We start from the raw sequence: 12,571 nt of genomic DNA, 5'->3' as shown, positions 1-12,571 counted from the left end.
GTTTGTGGCATATCTGGATAGAAGATTATAAAATACATTTAATACACCTAACCCATCGAACGTCCTAGCTTAGCCTAGTGACTTTTTTCACTGGAATTGCGTGGTGACCTATTGTTTTGGCATTCTGTACATCTCAGCCTTACCCAGAGTACAAGGATAAGTTCTAACTAGTTCTGATCAGGAGGATGGAAATACTACGGTTTGGGATGATGTCTTTAAATAGTCAATATTCTACATTTTTATGCCATAAATGGTTGTTCCACATGGAAGCTGTGCATTGTAATTTGTATATGAGGCTATCTGATTGATCTGAGGGTGCATGCCTGTAGCTGCAGTAGTTGTGACTGACTGATCATCACAGATGTGGCCCGGAGACCCACTTGTAGGCATACTGACTAGAACTTCCTGTGTCCTGAAGGTATGGATGTCACAGGAGGGATTTGGGAATAAAGGATTCGAGTACAAGTATACAAATGACGCCATCTGCTTTTTGTGTCACCCTGTGTTCCCCATCTCCCCGAGTGCAGAAGTGGAAGGTCTGGGTTTCACGGCCACAAGTAGAGCTGTGAAAAGCTGAATCCTTGCCCCATAATTGCACTGCAATAAAAAAATCAAGGCTGAAAGTCCGATCTGAGTTTAGGCACAAAATGAGTCAACAGGGAAAGTGCATCTTGTCTTGCTAATGTGCAGAAACTGTTGAACACCACCACCATTGCTGTTATGAGCTGGAATTTACAGAGACAATTTTTTTTTTAAGTTTATTTTGAGAGAGTGCATGAGCGCATAAGTGGGGGAAGGGCAGAGAGGGAGAGAGGGAATCCCAAGCAGGTTCTGCACTGTCAGTGTGGAGCTCAACACAGGGGTTGATCCCACAACCCTGAGATCATGACCTAAGCCAAAACCAAGAGCTGGCCGCTCAACCGACTGAGCCACCCAGGCGCCCCTACAGAGACGAGTTTCAGTTTGGGACTTTTCTAGTCTGGGAGCCACCACACCATTCTCCACTTACCTAGGTTGTCTTTAATTATTCATGGCACCTGTGCCCAGCTTTGCTGAGGATTTTCTGAGGATGTGTAGTGTGCTCATGTACAAACGCATATAATCTTCCTCAGTCTATGGCGGGGTTACGTCCTAATAAACCCATTGTAAATTGAAAACATCGTAAGTTGAAAATGCATTTAATACACTTAACCCACTGAACAGCAGAGCTTAGCCTGGCTACCTTAAACATAGCTCAGAACTCTTACATTAGCCTACTTTGGAAAAATCATCTAACAGAAAGCCTATTTTATAATAAAGTACTGAATACTTCATGTAATGTATTGAATACTGTACTGAAGGTGAAAAACAATGGTTGTATGGGTACAGAATGGTTTGAGTGTATCAGCTATTGACCCTCATGATCACATGGTTGAATGTGAATTGTGGCTGCTGCCAGAGTATCACACTAGTGTTAGTCTAGGAAAGATCGAAATGCAAACTTCCAAGCATGGTTTCTACTGAACGCTTTCACACGATCATGAAGTCAAAAAATCAGGGCACCTGGGTGGCTCAATTGGCCAAGCGTCCAACTCTTGACTGCAGGATCATGAGTTCAAAGCCCCGTGTTGGGCTCCATGTCGGGTGTGAAGCCTACTTAAAAAAAAAAGAAAAAGGCCCTTGGCCCTCACTGTCCCAATGAAGTAAAAAAATCATTAGTTGAACAACCTAAGTTGGGGACTGTCTGTACTCACTCTCAGAAACTCAACCCCTCATGATCTCAAGCTTCTCGGGGGGAGGGTGGGGAAAGTAGGAACTCACTCCAGACTTCAGCAGTAATGGTGGGTCTAAAAAACGATTCACAGGATTGCCTGTGAAAACAAGTCTTGCAAAAGGTGGTGTATCTTTCTTTTACAACAGAATTGTGATTTAACAAGAATTTTTAAATCCTGCAGAAATACCCTATATACGGGGTCTGTTCACTAGTAAGACATTTTACTTTGGCACACATTTTGGTTTTAGGACGCTATCCACTCTATTTTCTTTTTTAAGTAACCTCTACACCCAACGTGGGACTCAAACTCACAGCCCTGAGATCAAGAGTCACATGCTCTACTGACTGAGCCAGCCAGGTGCCCCAGACACAATCGACTTTAAACTGGTCCTGAGATTTAGAAAAGACAATCTGTAATAGAAGTCCAATTATTACCATTGTGCTGTGCTTAAGAAAAACAGGGTTGTCAATGTTAGGGAAATAAAATCAGTGTCTGTAAACACAGAACTTGTGAAACACCCAGCTTTAGCAGCAACATCTGAATAATTTAAGCATTTTCATATCAAGATTGCTTAATTATTTGGAAAACCATAAAGATTACTAACAATTATTAGGTTAATATAATGTAGAAAAACAACTAATGAGTATAGCAGGAGATGGTGAAAACAAGTGGACTTTTTGCCAAATTTATAGATGGCATCAAAGTCAGAAATGCCCTTTAGATGGATAGTTCGCTGATATTGAATTCAAGTTTGAGGTGTTTGTGTTTCTCTTTGCTGTAGGTGGAATCTTTTTTAAGTCTGTTTGATCGTTTCCTTATTTATAGAACACATGAGCAGGGAAGGGTCAGAGAGTGAGAAAATCCCAAGCAGGTTCCACACTATCAGCACGGAGCCTGATACAGGGCTCGAACACATGAACTGTGAGATCATGACCTGAGCTGAAACCAAGAGTCAGGTGCTTAACCGCTTAACCAACTGTGAGCCACCAAGGAGCCCCTGCAGGTGAGCTCTTTTGGGCAGATCATTGTAAAATCTGTCCAACACCCACCCAACTAGCAAAGTAGAACTCTTGGTAATGTTAACTCAATAGTTTTCATCAGTGTGATCTTTATACTTTTAGGAAATAAATATAATATACCACATTTCTCTTAAAAGATTTAGGTAAATAAAATAAACATGAGCCAATATAACATTTATTCTATATTAATAGTCAGTACATATATTAATTCAGGTTAAAACCTTTTTTCTACAGAGTATTTCTTTAATATTAGCATCTGATCCACAGTCCTATAGTACTAATTTTAATGAGAAATACAAAATGGAACTTTTACTTTCATAATAGCTCATCCACTTAACATTTTTACAGACAAAGAACTACTATAAATATGTAACATTATGCAGGCTTTTTTCTGCACCTGTTCACAAATCATAATGAATATAACTGTGTAACTATTTAGGAACTGAATGCTTTCAAACTGTCCCTGTATTTAGATGACCGCCTCCCCACACTGGGCAAATTAACCAGTGTCTCTTTATTCTCCCCTCTATGGCACTCACGGTGCTGCATTGCCTGTGGCTCTTTGCCCTAATCCCTGCCCCAGTTCCTGTGGTTGCTGTTGCCTGGCTTGAGCTCTTGAAGGGCTGGGAGCCCGTCTTCTTCACCAAACAGTGTTGGGCATATGTTATACCCAACACATGTTGAACCAAACTGAATTTAATCAGGACATCTAAATTTCATGGAGCTTCCTTCTGTTTAATTTTTGTAACTAAATAAGGATTGCAAGAACTTTTTTTCAAAAATGTATCATAAAATGTACTATTGATTGAATTCTGCATAATAAGAAACTTTATGTTACGGGATGAAACATCATAGGAATTTGAACCTAAAGAACCTGAAACCATAAATGAGGACTTAAAAAAATTTTTTTTTCAGAAATGGCAGGCAGAAAAGTCAACCCCTGATGTATTGAGTATCAGATGAAATTAGAAAGACTTTACATATCTGAATAAAGTTGAGATTAAAAGGATCTTTCCAAACAATGGGGTTCTAAAGCCTAACAATTATTTTAAAAATTCTGCTGGAAAGCCCCCACCCCCACAAATGAACTCATAACTATAAAAAATAAGGCAACTTGAAGTTAAACATTTATGAAGTTAACTCTGGATTGCATGCAAAAGCCAGATTTGACTGGTGCCCTCCCATGACTAATGGACTTTAGCAGTAAGGCTTTTCACAGATACTCGTGAAATAAGATAATCTCTCAGAAATAAATCAGAGTTTCTTAGACTCCACTAAATAGTAGACCAATTAAGATCATCACAAACTTCGTGCTGTCAAATGCCTTGAAATTGCCTTGAAAGAAAATTATGCAGACAGCTTTTCTGAAGAACTCCATTTGTGCCACATGCTTATTATTCTTTGAGGTGGAGGAGGAGGCAGGGAACATAATTTCTGTTTGAAAGTTCTTTTGTTTTCTGCTACCTTCACTTAGATATTACCCAGTACTATTTTTATACCCTATAAAGTACTTTGAGAAAATGTTAAGTGAATAGTGCTAGAGAAAATAGAAGAGGGTTTTCATATTCACTGGGTTGTAAAGCGAAGTGAATAATACTGGACTCTTAGAAGGGGGAAGATAATGTGCCGAAAAAATTAACAAGCATCCAATAAACCAACCCACCTTGTAAAATCCTAAACTCAAAGACAAACTGAATCCCAACTAATTAATAAGTGTTCATTAAAAGCAGCATTTATACCACAGCACGTTTAAGTGAAAATTAATGTAGTGTCATTGAATTGCCTTTTAAATGATCATTTTAATCATGTCAAATGGATATGAATTGAATAGGAACCTACTTAAATTCATTTAATGTCTCGCATATAAAGTCGAATTGCTTAAAATAAACACTATTGAAATGAAACATATTTTATAAGAGACTTCCAAGTTATGTGACTCCTGCTTGTGTCTACAACAATAGAGTTTGGATCACCTTAGAATTCCTTTTAATAGGATTTGGCCATGTGGCAGGTATATTTAGATGGAGACCAATTAATTTCTGGATTCCTTTTTCAAACTGGAATCCTACTTATTTAACTCCCCAGATATTCTGAGTAGGAAAGATTAAGGAAAAACCAATTAAGATGAATGCAAGTGGAGTTACACATCTTACCACAGAAACAATCAATTATAATACATTCTAACCAAAAATATATATCAAACCATAGTGGAAAAAAAAAAGTAGAAACCTAGGACTAGAGAAAGTGCTATTTTAACAAAAATAATTACACATATTTATCTTGTATCTGTTTTTAAAACTCCCAAATAAATATGCTTAAGCCTTCCAAAATATTTTCAATCACTGGTAAGTGCTGTGCTCTGTGCTCATTCATGAGAGATTACTAAAAAGTTTACAATGCAAGTATATTGGCTTGAGCCATTCTGGCAGTAAGTGAAGACAGGATTCTTCAAAACAGTTAAAATGCACCAACTTTGATCAGGTTTTTGACAATTGTTCACTTTTAAATATGATCTGGTATTTGCTGGTAGCCATCCAAGTCCATTAGCACCACAGAGAGTGAATGAAAAAGAGTAGTTTTAGGGAGAATGACTTAGCAGTCTTTTTTAAATGTTTAAAAATTGTACACTAAAAGAAATTCATTTCTTGGGTCATGTGTTTTGAAAATCCACGCTCACATTGCTAAATTGAAGGATTTTTGTGGGTTTCTGGTCCCAAGGTTATAGGCATGAAGGTAGGAAAGTCTGGGGGGATAATTTTGCACCTCAGGAAAGAATCTTGCTAATAATATCCATTATTTGGTTCAGTTCCAAAGTCAGATTAGGTTTTTCTGCCAGAGGTCTCAAGATGTACTCACAGCAAGAAACAAAGAAGGTTCTATAGGACAAATTAGCACATACTTTCTATACGTAATAATGCTGGAAGTCACCTAGATCATTTACAATCATCCAATGTACACTCTTTTCCCCAAGAATGTACAAATATTCTTTAACAAATACCTTACAACTCAAATGGAGAGCTCTTCATACTTCATCCACTTTCAGAGTAATGCCGCCCCTTAGACAGTGGGGGACTCTACAGTTTGAACCTTTACCTGTGAGGTAGGGAAGTGTATTGTAGTATTATGGCCATTTCACACAAGGAAAGATTGAAATGTAATTACTTTTTCAAAAAATATGGTAATTATTAATGAGATCGGTGATTTAAATAACCGAATAAAATGCAAACAAGCCCTTATGGTTACATTAAGTTCATTTTTTCTGTAAGGGATTAGCTGGACTGGAAATACTGATGAAAAAGTTATTTTTCAAAATCCACGTAAAATGTTTGTTACTGGTATCTCAACACAGAGGCACAATGAGAGAATACTGACATTTAAAATTCAATGTGCTTTAGCAGTAACTTTTTACTTTTTCTATTCAACTATGTACTTGGCTCCTTCTTGGTCAAGAATGGACAATATTTTCACCAGGTTATTATGATTTCCTAGTACTTTCACTGCCAGGCAGGCTTTGAATTCACGTTCCCTCTTCGAGGAGAGGTTGATGAATACGGGCTCTAGAGAAGCAATCCTGCAAGATGAATCCTATGTTATCTGTGATAATTTGTTACTCGGGCAGTGTGCCTTCCCCTGGATGGAAAACAATGATCTCACTTTTTGTTGCTGCTGTTGCTGTTGCTTAGCTTTTCAGGTTTTGTTTTTAAGCTTTTCAGTAGACGACCCCATGCAGAAATGGATTTATACAGGTCTGCTGGAGGCAGAAGATGGAGAGCGAAGATGCCCTGCCTGTTTCTACACCTTTGCACTTGGTAATTATTTGTCTGTCTGAAGTAAATTGTGAATGGCTTGTGTACAGTATTTAAGCAGGACTAGAAAAACACTCATGTTTAATTCAAATATGCACATTCTGCTGAAACTAAGAAAAGGCAATATTTTTTTGAGGTAAGACTACTGCCTATGAGTGTAACAACTATAAATCACACATTCACAAAAATAGCTCACCTTCTTCACCATTTTAAACATAAAAGTGCACTGTGGGGGTGGGGGGGAAGCTTTGAAAATCGAATGTGATGTTAACCTATACACAGGATCGAACTATCAAAGGGAAACCAGGCTTTGTGACATCAGAGAACAGTAAAGAGTTTATGTCATCCCATAAGTGCTCAATTAATACAGCTTCCTTCCCCCAAGTACCCCAATCTCCACGTGTCATTTTCACACCTCCCTGTATGTCACTGTGCATTGCAATCTGTATGGGCTTCCTCTGATCCAGAAGTGACTACATCTCAGGGGGAGAAAGGGTTTTATAAACGTAATTCTTTAGCACTTCTGGATCAGAACTGTACCTTTAAATTCCACAGATGATAAATCCCTCATTTGTTACTGAAAAAGAAATGCCGCAAGTATGTAAAATAATTCAGCCAGCATTAAGCTTTTTTTCTTTTCCTCCCATGATTTGGAAATTAAGTCACTGCAGAAGATTGTTTATTTTATTATCATCAGAGGCCATTTCATTAATCAGCTGTTCTATAGACAACTGAATAGCATTCTTGACAAGAGAAGAAGCCGTTTCTTTTAAGAGTGTTTCGTATTGTTCTGAAGTTCTACCCTCAAAACCACTATCATTAGCAAAAACCCCTATTTGCTCATTTTCAATTGAAATTAAGAATTGCTTAGGGACATTTTTAGATTTCTTAACATCAAATTCACTGATTTCAGTGTCTGTAATAATAATAGCGATTGGCTCCATTCTTTTGCTTTCTTCTGGTTTTGGTTTCTCTGCAGTGACCTCATTTCCTCTAAGCTCTGATTCCTGGCTCAGTTCAGTATCTTTTGGCTCACTCTCTTCAGCAACCATCTCTCCACTTTCGTGCTGTTTCCAATTTGGTCCACTTTCTAGGATATTGCTTTTGGCTTCTTCCACAATTTGCTGATCTGGGACTGCAGGTGAGGGAGGAACATCAGAAGCCACCGGCAGTTGCTGTTGTGTTTCTGAAGGTTCAAGTGGGCTTGCTTGCTGGGGTTGAATGCGTTGTTTTTCCTCAGTTGTTTCAGTATCTCGTTCAATGACTAGCGTTCCTGTGTGAATGGCAGAATGCCCAGTGTCTAACCCAAGTTCTACTGCAATCACTTTTTCCCCAGGTGCCGTTGTGCTGTGGCTCACGTTTGGCTCACAGACCTCATCGCCCCCTTTCTGTGAGACAGCTTTACTCACATCCTGGGGCAACTTGGGCGTGGTTGCCTGGTCATCGGATTGGGTTGGAGCTTCCGTATCCAAACGTTCAGCCTCTCCCTGGACTCTGAGGCTGCAGTCGGAGTCTTCTATAATTTTGGAATGATTACTTCTTTTCCCTCCTTTTGAGAATTTTATGCAGGGAATCTTGAGTCTGGATTTTGCCTTTTTCCTAGAAAGATCAGCATCCTCAGCACTGATTTCAGGTTGCACTTTAGCCTCAAAGGGCTTTTGCTGCTTTGAAGCTTCTGACCTTTTCCTGTGCGTTACAAGACGTTTGATTGACGCCCAGGCCCCCACTGGGGCCTGGGGCTGATCAGAAGCTCCCGCCTCTGGGAGACCCGTTCTTGCTGCACCAGCAGCTTTAGAGCTAGCTTTGGGCTTCATCTCTTTGGCTGCTTTCTTTCTTCTCTTGAAGCAAAGCACTGATGCTTTTTCCTCCTGCCGCTCATCTTGAGGACTAACTTCTGTGGGTCTCTTCTCATCCTTGCTTTCGACTTGAATTTCAGAAACTGTGGCTTCCATTTTTACATTACACTCGTTCTTTCTCTAGAAAACTATATTCTTTCTTCCTTAGCGGCCTTTATGACCAAAAAGTGGGCAAAAATACCATACTAAGTAAAATTTCTTCCAGATGTATTCACTCTTTTTGTCTTACTCCAGTTATTTTAGGTGGCTTCTCCAGTGTACAACTCCTAGTTTCTCTATTACTTGAAATTTCCTCTTTTTAATTTCTTCATGAAAGCCCTTTACGGGATAGATTTTTATTTTATTTAAGGATCAACCTGATGAGAGAAAAGAGAGTGGCATTTTATTTCACCATCAGCCTATTGTTTTCTAGGAAAACAATTTCCTAGATTTCCGTCGAACGTATATGATTCTACCAGGCACGTTTCCCACAGAATAACTTACTGAAATAACTGGAGAATTAAAATATCAAAAAGATTTCCATGTGAATCTATTTTCCTCTACTCTCTTTCTTAAAACTTCATCTTGGATTATTTGCAAATCTGATATCAATTCTTTCATTGCGCTGTCTTTACGAATGTTTATGACTCAATTCCAAACATTTGTTAACAAAGTTAACAAAACAAACATTAACAAAACAATGAAAGGCAAGGTGATAAGCAAGCTAGGGTAATTTTTACTACATGCAGTAAAGAATTCTGCAGCTGCAAAGGATCTTAGAGATTTTTCAAGCCCAGCCAGATGAAGAAATCCAGAGTGGGTGGTTGGACTGCTGAAAGCCATACAGTTAGACAAGGTCATAGCCAGAGTTAGAACTGAAGACTTTGCCTCTCCGATGTTCTTTCCATTCTACCATAAGGTTTCGGTTCTAAAAATGTATGTTCTGTCAGGGAGCTGCTACTTTTCATACATACTTTCAGGAAATTTAACATCACTGTCATTCACCACTCTTAAATGTAGTTGTATGGTTTTGACATTTTTTTCCCTAAGTATCTACTGTTCAAAAGTTTTCCATAATGAGCACATAGCCAAAGGTCAGTAAGAGTGAATGATAATAAGAACTAACATTTATTGAGCAGCGTCTGTGCCTTAGGAAAGGCTAAGCACGTTTACATACATCTCTAATCTTCCCCACAACATTACGAAGTGAGTAGGTGCTGGTATCACTATCTGCAGAGGAAGAAACTGAGGCACAGAGTTAAGCAACTTGCCTGAGATTCCACAGCTAGTAGGTAATCTTTGGTTGAATCCAAGCTCTGAAAGTGCGCAACAGAGTTTTATCAGGAAAATGAATTATTTGGAGATACTAATCTGCAGTAGATTCACTAGTCAAAAATGTTTTCATTGCTTAAATTTAACTTATGGTTATTTAACCGTAACACAGCCCATGAACTCATAATTGAACCAAGACTAGACTGGGTTCGTGTTATTTTAAAATCAAGCTTCTGAAATTCCTTATATTTTGTTTTCTTGGTTCTGGAACTAATTAAGGAGCCAAAGATAATCGCTAAGCTATGTGATTGGCAAACTGATTGGTTACATATAAATATAAAATTAATCCACAGAATAGCGTGACCAACGAACAAAGATGTGAGGGGATGATCTCAACAAAAGTTGTACCAATTTTTGTTGATCGAAGTCCTAAAATAAGCAAGGGGACTCTTTCCTTGTACTATTTTTATGTAAATCCTTCAGCGTTGTAGGTTTATTTGGGCAGCTCTTGATTCTATGAACCACAAGAGGAACTGGAACTCTGCAAATCAGTTTATGATCTAAGTTTTCCCTTAGGTTGGATTTCCATACTCGATGCCCCTGATGGAAGGACAAGATCATCCCAGAACAGCGCGGGAACTAAAATATGAACATTGTAGGTGTCCCTCCTCAAATGATGCTTCCATACGCTCCAGAATCACAGCTGATTATAGCTCTCTCTTTAAGTCTTCTCCTGTCTCGGAGTTCTCAGCACCCGAGTGTTTACCAGCCAGAGAATGTATAACTAACAGAAATATTGAAATTAGACCATGTTTAAGACTGTAGGATTTGAAATTGCTCTGGATTGCCCAAAGACAACTGCCTGAGAAGCTCACTTGAATGGATATCACAGTAGAAATAAATTCCCCAAAAACCTAACCGAAATGGGGAAAATACAATCTGAAGACCTTAAAACTTTTAAGAGTGTTAGTCTGCAGATGATTCCTCCTTAGCCAGCAGGGTACTCTTACCGCCACAGCAATCTTAAAGTCCCTGTTGTCATTTCCTGACCGAGTCTCATGTCTAACGCCCCTTTCCCCCTTGAGCAGAGAAACCCGGAGGAAAAGAGCGAGCCCCCTGCGAGGAAAGCTGCGAATCTCTCCCAGGGCCGGATGCGGACCACCAAGCTGCCTCCGGAGGAAGGCGGCTCGTTCGGCTGGACGCGCTCGGTGCCAGGTGCTAGAGCGCACGATAAAGAACTCAAAAAGGAAAGTGCCGGGGGCGTGGAACAGATAGCCCAGCTTCAGGCTGTCTGCACAAACAGAATGGCCAGGGGCCCCAAATCACATTCCTCTCAAATGAGGGTAAGGAAGGGCAAGCGGTCCCCGCAACCCCTGCTGCCAGGACGAGCTGTAACGCGGAGAGGGCGGGTGGGCACAGCTGACCAGGGTGGCCGCTGGCTGGAGATGCGGGCGGACGGACGACCCTCCCGGTTCTTACCCCGGCCACCTCGGGGGCCCCGGTTGTGGGCGCCCACCCCGCCGCGCAGGCGGCCAGAGGACCTGACCCTGGCCCAGACCCCCTTCCCTGCCACCCCCTCGCCGTCCCTCACTTACCGAGGGCGCGGGGGTCCCCGGCGACCCTGCTGCCGAGGTCAGGGGGCGGCTCGCGGGGCCGGGCGCCCAGGAGGCTGGGAAGCCTCGGTCGTACCCGCAGTGAACAACCCTCTGCAGTGGGACCGCAGCCCGCGGCGCCCCCTCCCCAGAGAGCGGGGAGCGACAGCCCGCGGCTCCAATGCGCGCCGGGAGGGCGGGCGGGCGCGGGGCGGGGCCAGGGCGGGCGGGGGCGGGGGCGCGGCCTGAGAGAGCCCCCTTCCCCCCCCCCCCCCCCCCCCCGCCGCGTGGGAGCGCACCCGGCGCTTCGAGCCCCCGCGCGAGTTCCCGCCGCGCGACCCCGTCAGGCCCGGGGCTGGGGACCACCCGCAGATGGGGTGGGGACAGGGGGAGTGAGCCCCGCACCTCCTGAGATGCAAAGTAGCAAAATCTGGTTTTAAATATGGGCAGTGCCATCGAAGCCCCCTCGACACACCAAATATTTAAAGACACAGCAGATACATTTTGAAAGGATTCAAAACTGTGCACGGTGAGAGCTCGTTTGGAGAGAAAATTACGTCTGTGAATTGAGACCAAAAAAACAAACAAACAAACAAACAAAAAAACAGAACAAAACACAGACACACACAAACCAGCTATCCTAGGAGTGGCTTTGGGTGCAATGGTGTCATTATGGTTCATTGCCAAATGGACTCTGAGGCCCAAGACCTAGACAGACCCTAATCTCCCTAGTCTAGGGGGCCAGGTGGAGGTGATACAATCTGTGTGCGGAGGAGGTCAGGGCACAGGAACCCAGCCCCATCCATCTTTTGTACCTTACGTATTTACAATGTGTGCTTAATCTTGTCCCTCTCGATTAAGCGGGAGTGGGGATCAGGAGATTGCTTTCCTCACGATTCCAGTCCCAATCAGAGCAAAGGGCACAGGCAACATCTACCCTCCTTCCTGACTGGATGGCTAGGTTGTGTATTTTCATACGTTTTCTGGGTCTTTGTCTAAACCGGTTACAAGCGTAGTGAAACACACCGCAAGCATTTATTTGTACTTAGAGCATCGGTTTCATTAACCAATGAGGTGTTGCTGTGAGGGCTTAGGTGTGAGGGCTTCAGGATTACCAGTACCTACCCGGGCATTCCTGGGAGTTCCAGCAGTGAGGTCCTCCCGGGGTTACAGTTCTGGGCTCCTCAGGGGCCCTCCCCGGGACACCGTCCAGATGAAGAACCTGTTCAGGCGGAGCAAAGAATTACCAAACAGCGCTGTACTTACTACCTCCATTCTTTGACAGGATTCTGA

At 41.8% G+C, this 12,571-nt stretch overlaps 2 protein-coding genes across 2 annotated transcripts; one reads left to right on the top strand and one right to left on the bottom strand.

The window, feature by feature from the left end:
- Positions 1-2,942: 2,942 nt before the first annotated feature.
- AKAP5 (A-kinase anchoring protein 5) lies at positions 2,943-11,527 on the bottom strand. The gene is made up of 2 exons (XM_060620033.3): positions 11,282-11,527; positions 2,943-8,791 (listed from the first exon to the last, which is right to left on the bottom strand). Exon 2 carries the CDS (start codon positions 8,529-8,531, stop codon positions 7,242-7,244), a length of 1,290 nt encoding a protein of 429 aa, XP_060476016.1. The 5' UTR covers positions 8,532-8,791; positions 11,282-11,527; the 3' UTR covers positions 2,943-7,241.
- On the top strand, positions 8,808-12,571 carry LOC132669771 (uncharacterized). Its single transcript, XM_078447719.2, has 3 exons — positions 8,808-10,341; positions 10,775-11,478; positions 12,373-12,571. The coding sequence occupies exons 1-3, from the start codon at positions 10,333-10,335 to the stop codon at positions 12,569-12,571; spliced, it is 912 nt and encodes a 303-aa protein (XP_078303845.2). The 5' UTR covers positions 8,808-10,332.

This window comes from Panthera onca, chromosome B3 (genome assembly GCF_046562875.1).
Source record: "Panthera onca isolate mPanOnc1 chromosome B3, mPanOnc1 haplotype 2, whole genome shotgun sequence".
NCBI lineage: Eukaryota > Metazoa > Chordata > Mammalia > Carnivora > Felidae > Panthera > Panthera onca.
This window is presented reverse-complemented; position numbering and strand designations above follow the sequence as displayed.

Excerpts from the sequence above, each read along its gene's own strand:
- AKAP5 (XM_060620033.3), bottom strand. The coding sequence starts at position 8,531 with ATGGAAGCCACAGTTTCTGAAATTCAAGTCGAAAGCAAGGATGAGAAG.
- LOC132669771 (XM_078447719.2), top strand. Across the intron at positions 11,479-12,372 it reads AATGCGCGCCGGGAGGGCGG|GTGTGAGGGCTTCAGGATTA; the intron begins GCGGGCGCGGGG and ends GTGAGGGCTTAG.